The sequence below is a fragment of the Paramormyrops kingsleyae genome, chromosome 13 (assembly GCF_048594095.1).
Source record: "Paramormyrops kingsleyae isolate MSU_618 chromosome 13, PKINGS_0.4, whole genome shotgun sequence".
NCBI classification, from domain to species: Eukaryota; Metazoa; Chordata; class Actinopteri; order Osteoglossiformes; family Mormyridae; genus Paramormyrops; species Paramormyrops kingsleyae.
The window spans coordinates 31,362,482-31,383,936 of NC_132809.1; the positions used below are offsets into that span (position 1 = coordinate 31,362,482).

General features: G+C 44.8%; 1 protein-coding gene across 1 annotated transcript; it reads left to right on the forward strand.

Moving 5' to 3' along the window:
* Positions 1–18,182: 18,182 nt before the first annotated feature.
* On the forward strand, positions 18,183–21,162 carry nrn1la (neuritin 1-like a). The gene is given in 3 exon segments (XM_072698636.1): positions 18,183–18,216; positions 18,219–18,372; positions 19,499–21,162. Coding segments are annotated over 3 exon segments (483 nt in total). The 3' UTR covers positions 19,794–21,162.
* Positions 21,163–21,455: the final 293 nt, after the last annotated feature.

Genomic DNA, 21,455 nt, shown 5'->3' on the forward strand with positions numbered 1-21,455 from the left:
TCAGAACCGTGCAAATCAGAGGAGATTTCCACTCTATACGAGTAGGCTACTGGTAACGTGATGACGACAGTAATTCAAAAAAGTTTCGCATTTTGAGTCATTACCAAAAAATCGCATAGTCTGCGTTATGCATTAAGTCTGTGAACGTAAATTTCTTGGTGTAATATATTATTCTCCGCTTCAGTTCTTAAGTGTTTGCTGCTGCGGCACTCTATTGACCGGAATTGCGCTCTTTGCACTTGTTTGAATGTGCCTATGCGAAATTTCTATGGTATTCAGTGCTGGCTTCAAATTTTCAGCATCTCCCACACACTCAATCGAAGAACAATGCACATAATAAGCAGCCATATTTCTCTACCTTCTTGGTGGCTGTCAGAAACCTGCCCTTTCCTGGGCTCCCTCTCTTCCCCTCTCCCATCAGGTTGCTGTTATTAAAGCAGAATGTCAGCACACGTCCTTACAGCCACTCCAGTACCATCCTAGAAATTGGAAGATCTGAAGTGAGCCGCATTTCTTAACTAAAAACACTTGTACCCTTTCACACATGCACACAAATCACGTTTGTGATACAGCATGCCTTATTAGCATGGTAATTTAACAAACTGGATGGCTGGAGATGCCCTTTCTGCCCCCCAGCTCTGACTGTGCACAACCCAGCGCTTGATCGTATACTTTACTCGCCATTTTTACAAGCACCAGTGTGGGTTCTCAGGAATTCTTTGTTTTTTTCTCTCCTGTGAGACCTAGACAGATACAGGTGTGAGTCAAGCTTGTGTGTCAAGGCGCAAGATCAGGCTATTTTCCTGGAGCAGCTTTTGAGGATAAAGCCTGATTCACTCTTACACGCTCCTACAATAATTATGTTACTATGACAAATCACCTGATGTGTGCCTTTGGGGGCAATTTCACCCCAAATTGAGGGTAGACGTAAGAACTAAATGCCCAGTAGTGATATGATACTCTGCCAGCCTACTGCTTGGCATGGTGGGCATGGGTAGTTCTGAGCCCACCCAGATGAAACATGGTCCCACCCATTCAGCGTTCAGCAAAGGATGAAGTACAACAAAACGATTGTCTGACTGGTATGCGTGAGCATGGTTAGATTATTCAGAGGAAAAGTGCTGTTGAGAAGCAAAGAGATTTTTCTTTCTCTTTGTTCATTTGGTCTTAATAATGCCACAGATAATTTAATAACTGATTAAAAAAGACACAGTGGAGTCTATAGTATGATTATGTCAATAAGTCTCCTGATCTTCCGCTGGCCCTTCTGATCTTCCGCTGGCCCTCCTGATCTTCTGCTGGTCCTCTATTGCTGTCAGCCATGGGATGTAAACCAGCACCCTACTGACATAGGCACAGATTCCTAACTGCAGAGCCACACAACCGCCAAATAAGTCATATGGATGCTGGATGAGTGGATAATCCTGAGATAATCCTCTTCTTGTTTCTTTTCACCCCTTCTTTCGCTCCCACATACACTCTCCCCCTTTTCTTTCTTTCTCTTTATTTTTTCATTTTTATATCTATTCCTTCCAGTTTTAAAAAATGTAATTAATGAAACGCAATTTGCTTTGCCTTAGTTTTTATTACGAGGAATACACAAAAAGATACACTGTATCTAACAACTGAGTCGCACTCACATCTCTAGGCTTGTGGGTTCGATCCCTCCAGGCCCAGCTCTCTGGATCTGCATGTTCTCTTCATGTTTGCATGGTTTTTCCTTTAGGTCTTCTGGTTTCCACACACAGTCCAAATACTTAGCTGAACAACGGTCTCTAAATTATCCTAAGCCGTGTGAGCATTGGAGGGGGGAGGTATCATGCCTCATGCCCATTGAGGGATGCTCTCCAGTTTCTTCATAAGCCATTTATAGAAATTGGATGGATGGACCCAATCGTAACACAACAAAAACAGTTGTAAATAAATGATGTTAAACGCTACTAATAAGGAATAACTCGTTTTGCACCCTACCTTTTCAAGTAAGATGATGTACGGCATGCGAGACATGATGGCACCCCCAGGTGTCCGAATAAAACAAATGACTGCTTATTAGTGGTTTATCGGCAATGAAGGTCTTGTGGCATGAACACACACACACACTGTCTCACGCCCCCAAACATCCTGCCTGTATGCATTCATCACGTTGAAATGAAGATAAATAGTGGGAGTCACGTGATACAGGTACGGGCTCTACAGTCTTTTTGGGGGGTGCTTAATTAAAAAGCAATTATTTAAATCAGTGTTTCCCAATCCAGTCCTTGGAGATCCACAGACAGTCCACATTTTTGCTCCCACCCAGGTCTGCAGCAAAAATGTGGACTGTCTGGCAGGGAGCTCGGAGGGAGCAAAAACATGGACTGGCTGTGAGTCCCCAAGGACCGGATTGGGAAACACTGATTTAAATGAATGCAAATCCACTCCTCATACAGGGGACCATCCTCAGCTGCACATTTGTATCCTTGGCTTGTAAGACTATTAGAGGGAGTTTGCAGTAATTATGGAACAGGCAGCATGGAGGGCAGCTCAGGATGTAATTCCTCCAGCAGGACCTCACCTGGGAGGCGGTGAGGTTCACGCCGCACATTGTCCTCACGCCTGCTCCTGTCCTCACGCCTGCTCCTGTCCTCACGCCTGCTCCAGTCCTCACGCCTGCTCCTGTCCTCACGCCTGCTCCTGTCCTCACGCCTGCTCCTGTCCTCACGCCTGCTCCTGTCCTGCTGGCTCAAGCCAATGAACAGCGTGGGACAAAAAGCAGACAAAGTTATGATCCCAGGATGAATATTCATGCATCCGCTTACTGTTCGCATAGCTGCTAAGTGTTTATTCTGGGGGGCGCCAGCAGGGGGCTCCACTAGCTCCGCGGTGCCTTTTTCAATTTAAGCTTCTGGCTCTGGCATGTATTCTCACAATGAATGAGTTCCCAGCAAACCGGCAGAGTGACCATTGTAGTGTGTGCCAGTCTTTGTATGTAGGCAGTCGCTTTCCATGGCTCCTCTCCAGAGATGCTTTCTATTTGCTAATGAGTCGTTCAGCCCATGACCAGTAGGGGCAGCTCTGTCACTCAGTAACACCCTTTGCTTCATGGTCACTGCTTTTTTTCTTCCTGTGTTAAGGATCATCCACTATATGTATGCAGGTCAAGTGGGCTGCTTATTGCTCGTCTCTTTTAAGCCCCATCAAGGTTCTGCCCCCTCTGGCGTCCCCCTGGCCCACGGTGACGGCCCCGGCACGCCATTTAAATGTCCCACTTGGCCGACGAGGACAAGGACCGCCAGGGGGAGGGGCGATGAGTCAGCAGCGCTGGAGCACTAAGGGAGGCGAGGGACTGTGGGTAGCTAAAATGGCCCTTAGAGGCATGATGGGTAATTTCTGTTCAGATGCAGTCATGGCATCTGAGGATGGGACAATGGGATGTGAACAGTGTTTTACGACAGCTGCTTGAGACGTGTAGGGTCATTGGTGTTGTTTGAGTGGTGTGAATAGTCCAGATCTCATCTCTAAGTAGAATAGTAGGAAGAGACCATCTGCTACATCAACATGATATCTTGGAATGAAGGAGATGTAGGATGGAGGAGAGGCGACAGAACTGCATGGAAGGAGGGAGATGCAGGATGGAGGAGAGGCGACAGAACTGCATGGAAGGAGGGAGATGCAGGATGGAGGAGAGGCGACAGAACTGCATGGAAGGAGGGAGATGCAGGATGGAGGAGAGGCGACAGAATTGCATGGAAGGAGGGAGATGCAGGATGGAGGAGAGGCGACAGAACTGCATGGAAGGAGGGAGATGGAGGAGAGGCGACAGAACTGCATGGAAGGAGGGAGATGCAGGATGGAGGAGAGGCGACAGAACTGCATGGAAGGAGGGAGATGCAGGATGGAGGAGAGGCGACAGAACTGCATGGAAGGAGGGAGATGCAGGATGGAGGAGAGGCGACAGAACTGCATGGAAGGAGGGAGATGCAGGATGGAGGGGAGGCGACAGAACTGCATGGAAGGAGGGAGATGCAGGATGGAGGGGAGGCGACAGAACTGCATGGAACTGCATGGAAGGAGGGAGATGCAGGATGGAGGGGAGGCGACAGAACTGCATGGAAGGAGGGAGATGCAGGATGGAGGGGAGGCGACAGAACTGCATGGAAGGAGGGAGATGCAGGATGGAGGGGAGGCGACAGAACTGCATGGAAGGAGGGAGATGCAGGATGGAGAAGAGGCGACAGAATTGCATGGCCCCAGGTTTCCATACCGGAAAGTTCTGTGTGCCCTTCTCGTCTCTGAGCCTTGGAAATCTCCCTGGGAAACCTGGACCAAGTGATAAGTTACATCTGACAACTTATATGTTGGGTCAATAAAAACTCATTAAGTCCTAAAGTGGGTCACCACACTGGTGTCCACTTCAATACGTTTCCTAGTTACTCTCAATCAGAGTGGATGGGAGAGTGGGGGACTGGATCAATGCTCACAGGGATGCAAATGAATGAGGGAGGGTCATGTGACCTGGACACATGCAGGTCCTGGATGTTGTGGGTTTACGTCCCCGGTGGACCCTGCTGTAAGTACCCTTGTTGATAGGAGCTTCAAACCAGGAAAATCATATTAGATTCTCTCTGGGTGGGTGGGACAGGCGAACAGAACCACGCCATGTGGTGATGGGATATGGAACAATCCTCTTTTTTGAGACATTGTGGATCTAGGGAAAGGGTCAGGGGTGGATACAGCCTGACACAAAGGGGACCTTTATAGCATAACGGAGCATAACAATTGTAAACATGCTCTGTCTTGGAGAAATAAAAAACAGGAACTGGAAACGATGGTGAATCTCAATGTGCAGCCAAGTTTACAGGTGAGGAAGAACAGAGCACCTCAATTTCTATTCTTTTTAATGAATGAGAGGAGATGGGCTATATCAACACAATTGACTGGTTTCCTAGTGCCCCTCCCCTCCCCAAAAAAATGATTGCCCCACGGATTTGAATTTTTGAATAAAATCGCCCCTTTCTCGGCATCCCTGAGGTCCCGACAACAGCTGCTTTAAGATTCTGAAAGTTGCAGTTTGACAATTAATGTATTTTTCTAAAACTCTGAATCTAATGCATGAATTCAGGCAGTTGCAGAGAGTGGGACCCAGCTTGAATTTCAGATAGAGTTATGAATTATAAAATGTATAACAGTAAAGATGGCGTGGGTCTTGGTGTTGGGCTTGGGGGAGTAGGATCTCACTGGATGGCCACTTTCAGCATTCAAGCTTCTGGGATGATCTGGATCCTTCTCTGTTAATGGCAGCTTTGAGGTGGGCTGCTGACTTGTGGCTTATTGGTGTAAAGTTCACTAAAGACGTAAAAGACAAAAGTTCTCCGTCACAGTGCTTGTCTGCCCTACATAATGACGGGTGGGCAAACAGGTTTTCTTTAATGCTGACCTTTTTCAAAGTTGACCGCTATAGTAGTCTGCCTTGCCAATCCTCCTTTCACATAGGACCAATTGTAGCCAGATGTAAGAGAGAGGTTTTAAGAGATTAGGTTAGATAAACTTTGTTGATCCCAGAGGGAAATTCTTGTGTATACAGCAGCAAGGTACGTAGTGCTCAGATGAACGTACACATACCACAAAACCGACAAGGTACAGGACCAGCAAGCGCAAGTAAGCATGATCCGAAGAAATTAAAGTACACAGTGCTCAAATAATAATCTGAAAAGCAGAATAATATGGAATATAAATGAGAGAAATAAATGTCCATCCATCCATCCATTTTCCAACCCGCTTATCCTTCTGGGTCGCGGGGGTCCAGAGCCTGTCCTCGAAGCTAAAGGCACGAGGCGGGGAACAACCCAGGATGGGGGGCCAGCCCATCGCAAGAAATAAATGTCAAGAAATAAATAATAATCATATTACTGCACATCAGTCGATAGCTAATAAAGTGACCAGGTCTTGGGTGCATGCAGTGTGCAGTGTGCAGTGTGGGTGACACAGGCTGTAAAGTGACCAGGTCTTGGGTGCATGCAGTGTGCAGTGTGGGTGACTCACAGGCTGGTGTCGAACTGTGACAAAAGCAGCTTGATGTGTGATGTAGCAGACTGGCCATTGCCTGTGACAGGATCATTATCTCTGTGCCTCCCAGCTCCACTGAGGCCTTATTTCACTTTCAGAGGGTTATTGGTCTGACCCTGACCTGGAATCTGGGTCCTGTCATCATCAGTTGTTTCACCTGCTCCTAACCCATTCTCATTTCTCTCGATCTGTTTAGTGACCTCTACACATTCGCAATCCGTCTCATATCCTTCATGCATCCGATACTCCATGCAGTGTCTTCCCATGTAAAAGTTCAGGTAGTTACAGGGACCAAGAAATCTAAGATGTTACCAATTAGACGTTCAGCTATATTTTACTATATTCTGCTACGAGAGTAATTATTCTTATTGGCGGACTTCAGAAATTCTCTGATCACAATATTAGCACATTAGCACAGCTAATGTAATATAATAACTGACAAAATAGGAAACGAGTTACCTAAGATGTCTAAATACAGATATGAATGCTATTTTCTTTAATGAACAAAGACAGTTACCAAAATTCCTGAAGATCTCTCAGTTCAAGCTTTTTCACGTCCTTCGCTCTGCCGTTCAAGCTGGTTAATCAGGTTGGATTCAGGTTGTATTCAGGTTGTATTCAGGTTGGATTCAGGTTGGATTCAGGTTGGATTCAGGTTGGATTCAGGTTGGATTCATCTCGGTGGGAAACTCAGCAGTAAAGTTTACACTGGGCAACATTAACTTTGCCACACTAATAGAGGAACATCGTGCAACAAACCTTGTTATTCTCCAGCACTGCATATTCTGTGCAGGGTCCCAAGAAACCTAGAGCCAGGCCATCACTGAGTCTGAGAAGCTCTGGACAACATGGGGATCTACAGGAACGTCTCTGTGGAAAGTAGCATCATGGACATGGCTGCCTTTGGAAGTCTCACTGCCCCTTCCGGCTCAAATGCAGCCCCAATTTCCCACAATAATGTCACACCAATCACCCAAACAGCGATATTCTCAGAGCTGTAAGTCTGTCATTTATGTTACACACCCTGAGCTAGTCAGTCCTTTGGTTGTGTAAGCCTCAGCGTTGGGGGCGGAGCCACAGGGGCACTGGCCCATGCTGAAAGCTGATTGGCCCCCCAGAGTGCGCCCTCCCCTGTCCCCTGTATGAATTATGGTCCTTCTTATGTCCCCTGTCTTAAAAAATCCTAGAATCACTCCTGCTCAACATGTACGATTTATGTAAAACTCAGAGTCTTGCTAAAGATTTTAGGCAGCTTTTAAGTTTTTTTTTTTTTTAGCTCTCTAAAAAACTGAAAGCTTCTATTAGTCTTTGAGACAATAACCTGGATGCCAGGTTAAGCTGTGCTGCTGAATACTGATCTGGGAAAATTCAGTGTGTGGCGAGGAGGTTTAGCCTTTGATGCAGGGTTCGATGCCCATACCTGATTGGTGCAGGGCTCGATGCCCATACCTGATTGGTGCAGGGCTCGATGCCCATACCCGATTGGTGCAGGGCTCGATGCCCATACCTGATTGGTGCAGGGCTCGATGCCCATACCTGATTGGTGCACACTGGTCTCTCTAGCCCTGCTGCTCTCTCTGTACTTCTGTCTCTGCCAATATATGCCTAGAGGTAAAGCACATTGACTTTAAGAAAATGTAAAAGCTGGCCAAACTGCCGAAGATTCAACTTATCATTTCACTGACACTTTTTTTCCACAAAAATAAATTATATTTCTTATTTAGTCATTATGTCTTTCAAAAACCACACTGAAATTTAAGTCAAAATTCAGTCAAAAATATTGTTCAGTGTTACCATCTATTTTCTCAGAAAACCCTACAAAACAAACAAAACAAAGCTCTTTTTTTCTGGAGATTCATAGCAAAATCCCACAGTCACTGGGCAGACCCCCCCCCCCCCTCATGAAAATGGGAGTGAAGTTCCCATTCATCAAATCAGAGGGCACCCCAGTAGCCCATATCTCAAAACCATTAAAGATAATGATAATGAGGTTGTTTTTGTCTTTATCTGGTATCAGAATGAAACTTTCTGATTTATTAAATCAAACCTGTGCCAATTTCCAGTTTCTACCTGCTGGTACCTGCTGCCAAATGATGACTAACAAGGCTGGACAGAATCAGGAATAAATGCTACCATCAGCCTCATCTCTGGTTTTTGGCATGTAGTCCACTGCTCATGTGATTTAGACTACAGGTGCATCTCTGTACATTGTCTATTTTTGTTAATGTAACATTGTAACATTGTATGTGACTGTGTTCATTAACGTGGCTTGTTTTCCACTTAGTCTCTATTGTCCTATAGTGGGGCACCTGTACAATAACATTTGAGTTGAATGAAGAGTCTGGATGACAATCCAATCGAATGTGTTTAATTTTAAAGTGATTATTTAGCAGTGATTTGACTTTTTTTTTTTTTTTAAATCACAAAAATTGATTACTCAATTACACAATGATTACACAATTACACAATGATTACACAATTACACAATGATTACACAATTACACAATGATTCACGGACCCCCTGTTGAAGACCCTGTGTACATTTAGGCCAGTAGCAGTGAAACGGTCCACAAAATTCTCAGTTCGGTATAAAACTCGGCTTTGGGTTCATGGTTTGGTGCAATTTTGCTACAGCAGAAAGAGCAATTTGTTTAAAAATGATTTATTATTAACTGGAAACACAATGAGAAACAGTTGCAATCCAAAGGCAATGTGTCTGTCAACGTGTCTGAATAAGTGTAATAACAACCGTACAACTAATAACAAACATTAAAAGCGTATAATCATGTAATGTTTCTTATTAATGTATTTTAAAGCTATTAAGGCATGTTAGGATGTTACATGTGGTATAGTTACATGTGGTATAGTTACAAGTGGTATAGTTACATGTGGTATAGTTACAAGTGGTATAGTTACATGTGGTATAGTTACATGTGGTATAGTTACAAGTGGTATAGTTACATGTGGTATAGTTACATGTGGTATAGTTACAAGTGGTATAGTTACATGTGGTATAGTTACAAGTACACCAATTCATAATTCATAACTAAATCACATCCTCTGTGTTACTGAGTATGGTTGCATATCTGTACTGATAAACAACCTGTTTTAATGATTTTTTTTTAGCTCAGTCAGAATTTCATAGCAAAAGCACTACCTTGCTCTGGTCATATGCACATTTGGACCATGTCGTTTGAAATAAGTCGCCATGTTTGCTTGTGTTTTCGACACCACGTCCGAGTTTGGTATGACAGAGCTGACAGACGGTCTTGGTCTTTCTCTAACATTGGTGGAATTTATGGGGAAACCAAAATGTCCATAAACTATTCTTGCTGTAACCAGCGTTAGCAGTAACCAGCTCACATCCACAAATACCGTAATGTTTTCCGTATTGAACGTCTATTTGTGAATTTAGATTCCACCCATGTCAAAACATGTATTCATTCATTTCACTGTGCGTGCCAAATCAAAAAAGATGTAACAAACTGTACACAACAAATGCGTATACCGTTACAGCCCTAATATTTAACCGAAACATGGTATTCAGATGAAATTTAGTTGCATACAATCAATGAAAAATATATATGTATATTTAAATACTTGTTATTATTTAGACTATCATTACCTAGACAAGTTTCCTTTTTGAGCATGAGGCTGGTGCAGCTGCCCAGCTTGCAGTGCCTTAAAGATGCCTCTCACTGCACTCACTGGAAGAGTCTGGTTGCCCCAGAAACAAAATAAACAGCAAAGGAGCGGATGACTCTTGATGTATGCAAGTCACAGTTCGCCTAAACAGCGAACAGCATCGAGTGCATCCATAAATGATAATAACTTGACAGGAGCACTGTGGGGCCTATCAATAATCATCCTTAAGAGGTGATGGTGGAGCTCTGTTGAATAATATGAGGAAAGGCACTTCGAACGTAGATTCTGAGCTACACTCCAATGTGCTTTCACTTTATGCGGAGGCTGAATCTCCTGACAGACTCTAGCAGTTAGAAGACAATGACGTCTTCAGCAAAGGATATTATACTTATCATATAAAGAAGGATATTTGTCTTGGTGCTACATTCACCTATTTAAGTATTATATAGTATTTTAATTCCTTTAATTCGTGGAGTATTTCCACTCTCCCTGCACACTGTTGGCCGACTTCTCAGATGTCCTGAAGGCCACTGATTCCTTTGTTTTGGAACATAGATGGGGAATCACTGCTAGCCTTGCAGCTGAGAAGCTGTTCGCTAAATAAAATCACAGTAAGCATTTCATGGTTATGCTTCCTCAGCCCTGCCTTCCATTTCCTAGTTCTAATCATGTTAAAGATATAGCCTGTATCTTTATGAAATTGACCCAGGAATGGTGTGTGGCTTTGAGCTTTGGGCCTCCCTGTCTGTGATTGGAATGTTGCTGGTTTGGACCCAGTCATTGACAGAATAGGCAGTTGTCTGTTGGCCCCTTGAAAAGCTCCAAATGCTCTGGGGGTGCCAGATAAATCGCTGACCCAGGGCTTGGCACCCGAGCTTCACTCTCATCTGTATTTTCTGAAAACCTTCTGAGTTCAAGGTGTGGACTTTTCATTTAACCTGCCAGCCTTTCAGTAACGTCGTCCAGGTGAAGAAGCTTGCTGCTATTCTTCCTGGTGTGGTGTGACATTTACTAATGCATCCGGTCAGGATTCAGGAAGCATTCGCTCAATCACATGCTCCACATCCTGTGAAGACAGCAGGCTCTGTCGTGATGAAACAGATGTCCAGCTGTCAATTAGGAAGCCGACATCGGGATTGGTTTACTGCTCGCTTTGGCGAGGCCCCGGTACCTAACGAATCACCATGCTGCATAATTCAACACACAGAATGAAGTACAGAGAGATGAAAAAAGCAAAGATTGAAAGAAACTTTAGCTTTGATGACAGCGGTGAGCGTTGGGGCGGGGGCGGGGGGGGGGGGGGTGGGTTTGGGGGGTGGGGTAGTATGTGATTATGGGAATGTTTGGATTCTGTCTGCATGCAAAAGTTTTGACTAAACTTGATCGATATCCACTTTGCACAAGGAAAATACAGTATAAATAAAGTTTAATGGGTGGATGTAATGGTCAAAGAGTCTAAATCTGATTAATAACTCTGCTCTGCTCCTTCCCAGAGTTTTAATGCTTAACTGTGTCCAGTAAACAATAAACAGGTGCAAACTGATTAAGCTACTGATAGTGCTGAAGGGCATGTATAGGTCACATATTATTATACTATATAATATATAGGGCATATATTACAATACAGAGAACGAGAAGTATCAAAAAGGCTCCTTCACTTTGCACTTAATGTTCTACAAAGACATTATCAAAGCAATATGCAGTTAATGTTAAGTACTACTGTTTGGTTTGTAGCAACCCATCGTGGTTGAAAAGGGACGAAAAATGGGGCTTAACAGTGGTCCAAAAAGATCCATTCTGGTTCTTTGTTAACAGTTTTACGGTGTTTTATTTTCAGATGCTCCTACAGCGGGGGGTAACCTTAAACGCAGGCTAGTGCAGTGTGAGAACAGAGAATTCCAGCAGCTTTCCAGATAACAAATCACCTTTCAGTTATCCTCTCACTCCCACTTTCTATGGCTGCACATATACAAAAATTGGAATCTTAGAGAGAGGATTAGCATGGTGCCTGGTTCTGATTCTGCAGCTGGTGTGATGTCACTGCTGGGCTCCTGGGCAAGATCCTTAACCCCAGTTGCTCTAGGTGCACTGACCGGACCTGCTGTCTTTTCACTTAGTCACTACTTAGTCACTACTTAGTCACTACTTAGTCACTTTGGACAAAGCGAAGGGTCTGATAAATGACTAAATGTATATAAATCCAATGCAAGGTAGCAAGAAGCAATCCGGGACCTTCTGAAAAAATGGTCCCAACAAACACAGAGGAAAAGACACGTTGTCCTGCAGTGGAGATAAACAGGTTCACAGTCTCCCTGTAAACCAACCAAGAGTTTAGATCACAGAAAGCAGAAAAAAGACTGTCACCCAATCGGGACCCCTCTCTGCAGAGGACATGTAGACCTGTGGCTGTGGCAGATTGTTTGCTCACCAATTACCTGCTCTCACACTTTACAGTCTTGGGGACAGGGTTATAGCCCCCTGAAATGGCCCATCCCCTGAACCCAGTCTCCTTTGGCAGTATCCAGGGAGCAGCTGGTGCAAATGGCAAGAATCTGAAAGGATGTCTGCCGATTCAAAAACAGAGTTGGGTGGCAGAGGCTAATTATCCTTTCAGTCCTTTCTAATACTCACACACAGTCTTTCCCCTTTCGTTTCTTTTTTTCCTTCCCATGTGATGTTTCCACCGAGACTCGAAGACTTGCTCCTTGCGTGCAGCTTCATTACGACGAGGTTCATTAACACAGCATCCATAACAACTGCATGCAGAGAGACCAGTGCCAAGAGTTACCACTGATAGACCCCAGTTACCACATTCCTTTCAGGATCTAGATTCAGAAAAGCAGCCAGAGTCAGAAAGGCTGCAGAAGAATCAAAAGTAGCTCTTAGGTATCTCACAATAGGTTTAATCCCTGAAATAATGTCATTTCATTGATTTTGCTTTTGGAAATCCATGCATCTGAAAGAATCGCCACTCTTGTATACCGCGAATTATTCTCTGAATAAGCTGGGCATGGGATGGCACAGGGCGCTGTGGGGTCAGTTTAGCTCTACTGAAAATCTCATGGCAGGCATTAAGTCTTTTCTTTTACAAAGAGGCACTTGCTCTGGATCTCCTCAGACATTCTTTTCATCTTGGTTCTGTCATGGATCTGTCTTCTTCCATCATATCGCTATGCTAGAACAGTCAGTGATCAGAACATCCTCATGCCATGAGGATCCACAGTAGATTAAGTAAACTGCAGATCAATCGCATTCACCCAGACCTTTCCGGGACTGTGTTATTCTCACATGTCCTCAATGTAACTTAAAGTTCAGAATCTTGCTGGGTCACATCTTATACCACTTTTACACTCTGTTAAGTGATCTTCTTATTCTTCTTGAACTTCTCACTGCATTTCCAACTGAATGTTGCAGTGGCATAATGGCGAGCAAATTAGACCAGACCTCCCTTACCTAGCCCCTGGACCGTAGGTTCGTCTTTAATGTGGGTGAATCCAGAAGATGGCTCCATATAGCCTTGTAGGCCTGAGTCTGGCCGGGTTATGTGGGTGGCTTGTCCACCAGGCTGTTGTCGGTGAATCGTTAAAGGATACAAAGCTCTTCACCACACCAAGGTCACGACCCTCAGAGGGGTGTCTGCTCAATGAATAAATCAAATCCTGACCCCATGACCCTGCTCTGGTTAAGCAGACAAGTGAATAAACCACCCAGAATGACACTTGTAGAGCTCATTCTAAGGCTGCTCACAAAACAACAGCGAGGCCTCATGCTTTTGAAGAGCCATTTGATTTAAACTTTAGCAGTATTTTTTTCTGAAACGGTTTCTCTTAAATGGCTTGAAACCACCTTTGTGGGTCAGATCATGTTGTATTCTCCAGGTGGAGACGTTTGGGATTTGGGAGTTCGACGAGCTGCTCTGGTCCCGACTCTGCTCATTAATGTTAAAGTCTCCTGACACAGAGCGGGTGGCGAGATTAAATAATAATGTGCAGCAAACTGCCTGGGCATCCGTCTTCGTCCCCCGTCCCAGACTGCCAGTTATTTTTAGCAGCCCATGAAGTGTGAACACACCCCTCTCTTTTGGACCAGTCCTTCAGGACTTGACGCCTGAGCTGGGCTCATTTTAATTTGTGACGACTGCCTTGCGGCAGGGAGGCTAGTGACCCCAGAGCCACTGGTTCCAGTGCTTTACCGCAGTGTTAAGCTCACTAGTGACTGCATATTGGTATCTTATGAATAAATATCCATGCACGCATCAGCCATATATTACTAGGGTTACCATACGTCCAGGTTTCCCCAGACGCGAATTTTCATTTTACAGGGTGGTTAGGGAAATCTTATTAAAATTCATATGACACTACCTGGTTGGCTGGTGAATGCGAAAACTCATTAATATTCGGATCCCCATACATGTCCTCCTTTTTTGTCTCACCAAATATGGTAAACCTATATATTACAAAAAATCGAACGTAATGCCCAGTCCTGGGTATCATTCCTTAAAGCGTGACCCCCTCACTGGAGTCTGCTGGCTGTCGCTAATGATATTCATGTTGTTTTTTAATGGACACCCCTTCTGAGTTGTAAGTGTACAGAAAAAAGCCAGCGTACCAACAATCAGTGCAATCTACTGAAAACGTTTCAAAAAATGTCCAGCATTTCCACAGTCTGTTCTTCAGTGTTCCTTCTTGGTTTGTTCTACCTGTTAATACTATATAATTCAGAACCCGTGCGTTCCGTGTGGGTTCCGCCAAGCCGGCTCTCCCACTCAGCTTTGTACATGCCTCCCCCCCCCATGTTCACCGCCTCCCAAAACCTTATCCCAGCAGGATCAAAAAGAGCTTCTTCGTTCCCACTTCTTATGCCCTGAATGACAGGCCTGTAACAGCTGGTCTGGCACCTTTGAGCCTCCTGGTGGGATTTGCTCTTGCGATGCAAGGGCACAGTCGGACCGGCGAGCCTTTTCCAAGCCACCGGAGCGGAGCGTGGGTGCTCCAGGAGAGTGCCTCACTGCATACGATGAGGCCCTGTTGTTAGGGGGTCTGTGCTTAACCGACACACTTTCGCGACATTATCTACGAAAATAATTGGAAACACTTCAGCCAAGCACGGCTTTGTCGTGCCATCTGTCCAAGGCCTTCAGCTGGCCTGGATTTGATCTCAAAGCTCTGCTCTGTTTGCCTTCAGCTATTTATCCAGGTTTACCTTCTCATGCATTATTTCTGAGAACTCTAAGAACAGAGGCTTATGGGGAGGCTGCAGAGATCAAGCGTCATGATCAAGAGACTTCTGTTGTTCACTTGTAGTAAGAGGTCTTACCTACCCACCTCCATGACGGTAGCAGCCAGAATGTTATGGTGTGCCATCTTCACAAACATTGGTAGCGTTGACCACGATTATGGGGGTGGTGGAGGATGTCACACGCTCAAGGAAACAAGTTTTACAATCATATGTGTTTCTGGGGAGACAAAAGGCTGGACATGGGGCTGGAGTCTCTTACTTTGCCCCTGAACGAAGGACACTGTGGCATCCATCAGGTTTTTTTTATTATCGATCGTGTCGAATATCTGTCAAATGCTCATGCTGTGTTGGTGAAGTAGATGTTCCCTGGTATGTAGTTCACACACACACACACACACACACACACACACACACACACAAAGGGAAAATACTGAATTACTACAAGGCAGAGATGGGACTGCAGAGTTAAAAATGACTAATAAGGTTTCAGCCCTTTGTGTTCAGTAAAATACCGCATACCAGGGCAATGCCCAACGCAGCTTAATCAGATGAGCTGATTCTGTTGTCAATGCTACTGATGTCTAGTGATTGATCGAGGAAAAATAGGGTAGGAAACTTGTTTTTCCTCCGGGAATAGAGTTTGTTCGTGTCCTAGAGTTTTTCTTCAGTGACTGACACATAGAGCTGGAGACAGAGATGTCAATATCATGGTATTTCATTCATCCCTCTCTGCCTGCTTTCCCCTCTCTCGATTTTCTCTCCTTCTGTCCTTGTTTCTCAGTCTCTTTATCTGTCTGCTTCTCTCTACAAGTCTTCATTAATTGTTCATGGGGATGAATGAAACCAATACTCTGACCTCACTGCAAAACATCACAGAAAATCAATAACTTTGCTGCAATAAAATTTAAGAAGGAAAGAATGCTCCTCTCAAATATGAATCACGCTTCTATCTGTGTGTTAGGGACTGGGGCTCTTTTTTCTTCAGTATTACCAGGAGAGCAGTGTTCAGGTTCTCTCATTACAGACAAACGTCAAAGGTTGGTGAGGAATATTCAGGTTCTCTCCTTACTGACAGACCTCAAAGGCAGATGAGTGATGTTCAGGTTCTCTCCTTAGTGACAGACCTCAAAGGCAGATGAGTGATGTTCAGGTTCTCTCCTTAGTGACAGACCTCAAAGGTGGATGAGTGATGTTCAGGTTCTCTCTTTACTGACACACCTCAAAGGCAGGTGAGTGATGTTCAACTTCTCTCCTCACTGAGATGCCTCAAGCGCAGATTAGTGGTGCTCAGGTTTTCTCATTACTCATAGACTCCCTTCTGCATCCCCTGGACCTCCCAACCCCACTCAGTAGTCAACAAAACAAAGAAATGACTGTCCATTCAAGCTCTTTTTTGTCTGGATTTTAAATACCATGTTTAATATTCCACTGCTGCCTTAGACGTGGGGGGTGGAGTTTGCAGTGCTTTAAAGCTTTGGGGACCACAAAGAGCATGTTAATTTGTACCATGAGAATGCATGGTCCTTAAAGTTAAAGCACTTAAAGATAATCAAAATGGCTTTGGTGACTGTGGGTGAGCCATAGTGTGTCACGTTTTCACTAAACAGCAGCTGACAACAGTCAGCTAAAGGAGGGGGGTTACGTGAACCAACATTATCAGATCCGACAGCTTGGCAGTCGAGGGGCTGCGGTGCCTATGTTTGGGGGGGGGGGGGGCTTATTTTCTGAGCATCCCTAGGATGGTCCACAGTCCCCGGTTTGACAAAGAGCCGATGCAAGAGTCACAGGCACCACATCTGTCGCTGGGCTGTAATGGGCACTTGAAGGGTCGCAGTGGAGACTCCTGCATATCTTGTTGCCAGATTGCGAAAGGCCAAGACTGTGGCAGCTACTTCTGCAGAGCAACGAGCTCCTAACAATGGCCTTTAATTGATGGTATGGTACCATGGAGCTGCGCTCAGAAGGTGCTGGGAGGTGGAAAATATGCTCTTGGCTGGCAGCATTGTTATATTAATTATGATGCTGTCCCGTGTTTTGTGCCTTTTGTCCGAGGGTCCGCAGCTTGCAGTGCTGTGGACCTTTCCCCGTCTGCACCCAGGTTGGGTGGAGCAGCTTGTTTCTCAACCAGCAACATCACAGTAGGTTAGTGAGGTCATTGATGCTCTTGATTTCCTGTAGCACCTGTTTGCTTAGTAATGTTAGCCTAGCTTCACCCATAGCCTAGCTTCACCCATAACGTAGCATTAGTGCTAGCTTGGTACCTTAGCACTCCAGGGCCCAAAAAGGTAGGAAGAATGAGCTTTGGGAAGGTGGATCCTTCTAGAAAGGCAGCACTTACACCTACCAGTATACCTGTATCTTCTTAAAATGGACATTATTAAATGATTGTAATTATTGTTGGATTTTATGGTCTGAGATCTACTGCGTGTGGTGTGCCTTGGGGTTTCAGATATTTCGGTGTGTGTCCCCCAAAGACCAACATTGAGGTATTAGTACAGTTCACCAGATGAGCTGATTCTGTTCGCATTGCTACTGATGTCTGACAGCAATTCCTGTAACTACTCGCTGGAAACAGCTGAAGCCGTCACCAGCTCATCTCTGTGTGGCTTAAACTGTGATTATCAGGTCTGATTGAAGCTCAATGCTCCATCATTGAGTCCAAAACCCTGATTGGTCAAGAATGTTGTGGGTGGTAATCCAGCACAGAGCAGCATAGTGGTTATGAACCTGTTTAGTCATCTGAATGTTACTGGTCAAGTCTTCAGCGGGGCCTTGGCAACCACCTTTCGGCAAGGGGTTAAACTCAATTACTGAAATATGTTTCTATATAGATGGGTAAAGGCTGAGAAGTTCAGATGAAAGCATCAATTAAGCAACTGAATGCACTTTCCTTGATGAGTAGATCCGCCTAGTTCGTCAGCTGTTGCCAGTTACCTGTGAGGAACTATGACTGTAGGAAGGAAGTCGACAATGACATGTCATATTGAGAGGACAGTCACACCTCTCCGTGACTCCAGCAGCAACTTCAGTGGATTATTGCTCTGTCACAATGCCATTTCCCAGGAAGACAAACACTGTGATGGCCAGGGACACGTAGCGTCACACTCAAAGTGGGATGAGGAACTTGGTACCCGACTCTCCAGCTCAGCTCAGGTCTGTAAAGGATGTGCTGTGATGCACCAGCTGAGGCTGAGTGAATCGTACCAGACCTCAAAGACGTCTGTGCCGCTGTCTAATTTCCTTTGGACCAGCTAATGCAACGTCTACTGACATATTTGTGTTTCCTCCTGCAGTTCTGGCACCCAACCACGGCTCCGCTGCCGTCAGCAGGAAGTGCGGCTCCATTTACAGGGGCTTCTCTCAGTGTCTCCTGGCCCTGGGGGACAGCATGTCGGAGAGCCTGCAGAGGGGCGAGGACACGCAGGAGATTGACAGCGTGTGCAGGTGACTGCGTAGGAGCTACCCTGAGATGCGTGAAAATAGCAAAAAAAAACCAAATATACATACATTCCCCCTAAGGCAGTTCCCCAGTATCAGTCAGGACTGGGGCATATAAGACTGACTGACAAACTGATTAAAAAGGCTGACAGCTCAGTGTATGCCCCAGAAACTCAACACATGCACTTAGACAGACACTCCTCAGCATCAGTACCAAACCTTAGTTTGACGATGAGGCTGGGGGTCGAGCGGGTGTCCAGATGAAAGCCCGTCTGTCACGTTCTTCTGTTTTCTGTGTTGTCTTTATTATCTTTTACCTCACTGCAGATCAATCCACCACTTACATTTGATAGCGCAATGCTACAGCAAAAAGTGCTGTGAATCGTTCGGTGTACAAGGCCTGCCTGTTAGACTTCCCCGTTTTGTATCTCTCCTTCACTTTCTCCCCGTGTGAGATTATGGAGCTTCCTGCAGGCTGTCTCCCCCCCCCCAACCCCCCTGTCAGCTCCCCGCCTGTGCTGATGGAGAGTGCTTAATTAAAAATTGAGATTCTCTCTTTCTCATCCCCTTCTGTCTTTCTATATATACGCACACGTGCGTAATTCATGTCTTTATTAAATCCCCAGTAGCCCGGGTAGAAACCCACGGACACCTCCCATTTAGCCGCATCGCATCACGTGGAATAGCGCCTACCCCCACCCCCCCCCCCCCCGCCATCAAGGCAGAGGAGTGTATCCGTGCCAGGGCATCGATTTCCGAGATCAGCCGGAGGCTCCCTGATCGGAGCGCACTGGGGATCCCAGCTGCACTGTAACAGCAGGCCTCACACCTCTCATCAGCCAGGAATAGCAGATCTCACTGTGCTATCTTGCAGTGGGTACATAATTAATCGTGAAGATCTATTTGTAACATTTTCGTTGTCCCTATATTACAGAATTTATGGCCGTGATCAAAAAATGTAGACATTCGGCACAGTCAGTCACAAAAGTGTTCTTTTTATTTTCTGGAAACATGCTCCTTGTTATACTCAGCTGTTCAATCAGCTGTCCGATGTATGTTAAAAAAAAACTGTTTTTTCCTTCTACTGGGGTGTTCTGACTGGATCATGAATCACCTCTGGTGCCCCCTGCAGGTCTTGGGATGAGTTTCACACCTGTGTGAACGTGGTGCTAGCAGGGTGCCCAGATGAGGCGGCGGCAGTGTGGGAATCGCTGCGGCAAGAGTCCAAGAAGATGCAGTTCTCAGGGAACCTGTACGATATGTGTGCCAACCGTGCCCAGCCCACTGCCAGTATGCAGAGCCCACCCAGCCAGCAGGAGACCAATCAGGAATCTCTGAAAGGCCACGCCCCCCAGGATGACCACACCCACCTCGTGCTGCTTGCCGCGTGTCTCCTCTGTCTGTGGCTACCTGTGTCAAGCTTCTAGCCGAACCACTGCAAAGGAGGGGAGGCTGGGGTCTGTTCGGAGAGGAGCACACAGATGGACAGCCATGGGGAGATGGGGAGGGCCACGCAATTTTGGTCTTGTGTCAGGTTTCCAGCACTGAGCATGTGCGATGTACCTCCTCACCTTGGAGAGACATCAGCTGAGCAACTTCAGTAACACGAGTTCAGTCACATCTACACACTCACACAGACACACACAGCTTACTCTCCTCCTATCTAGTTTTGTCCATGATGGAACACTTGTCTGGAAAGTTGAGCTCTTGGATGGATGAAGAGGAGGGAAAAAAAATCATGATGGGGGAGGGGCCTTGTGGAGAGGATTCTGGGTAATTTCACAAAAGCCTGAGTCAGATCCAGAGCCCATATTAAGCTGCCAGACATTCAAAACAAGGCTGTAAAAAAGTGATCTGCCAAGCGTACACTTTCACTAGGTACATTTTTCATTCAAGTATTTTTTGAGTATCTTATTTCAGCGCGATCTGGCGGAAGATGGCGGAAAATTATAATTTTTAGGAAATTACCCCATTTTTGTGTTAAATTTACAACTCTCCTGCAATCAATACGAAATGGAAATGATTACTGCAGAGGCCTCAGAAAATGTGCTGCACGTGTTGGTCTTTACATCACACCTGAGCTGGTGTTCATGCTCTCATCAGCATAACAGCAAGGCCATTAAGCACAGAACTGTAAATATCATACATCGAGGTTTTTATGTATGTGATTTTAAAAAATATTTACGGCAAAATCCCACAGTTAGCTTTATGTGTGTTGTTTTTGCCATAAACTGTTGTTCACTTTATCATTTACATTTGTGAAGTTCCTTACGTTTCCTCCCTGTTTTTGTAGAATTTGTGTTTATCAGACTTCTAAGTGTCAGATATTCATGTGACATTTCAGTAATGATAGTCCACAGGAAACACTTTTTTTGCATGAAAGACTGCACAGCTTCATAAAAGGTAATTATATTGCAATAACATTTAAGTGTATTTTTGCCTATAGATATGTAGTAAAAATACAATTCAATGCTAAATATAATTACAGCTAATACAAAAATATTGATATATTGGTATGTTGTCATCAATAAATTACGTTATTTGTTAATATTTGTCTGTGTAAATGTCATGGGTCTTTTCCACTGCAGCCTCAACTCATCATGTGATTTACTTTGGTTTGTCAGAGATGAAAAGAATAAGCTCAGCTTCATTTGTCATAAAGAAGATCGACTTTATAAAAACCAGACAATCCCTCCTGGTAATATTTTTTTTTCGCACAATATCCTCCTTCTTTTGTCAAAATGAAAGAAATGAAACAGTTGCGTAAGTAAAGGTATAGTAAAGCATTTTTTCATACATGGATTCATGTTTTTTTTCTTGCACTTAAACTGACGAGAATTTATTGGGAAGTTTTATATGTGGTAGATATTTTTCTGTATGTTAATCATGCATGCAGCACAAATATTTTTAATGAAAGGAGAAAAAACTGAGATCAATTACTCAGATCCTCCGTGTCTAACAGAAAGAGCCTCAGTCGAGGGTCCACGGGTAGGCTACAGGAGATCCTTAGAACATTTTGCAAAATGTGACAAAGTTCATTGTTTATACCGCTCTATGTTGCACTCCTCCACTCTTGTTTTTCTGAAAAA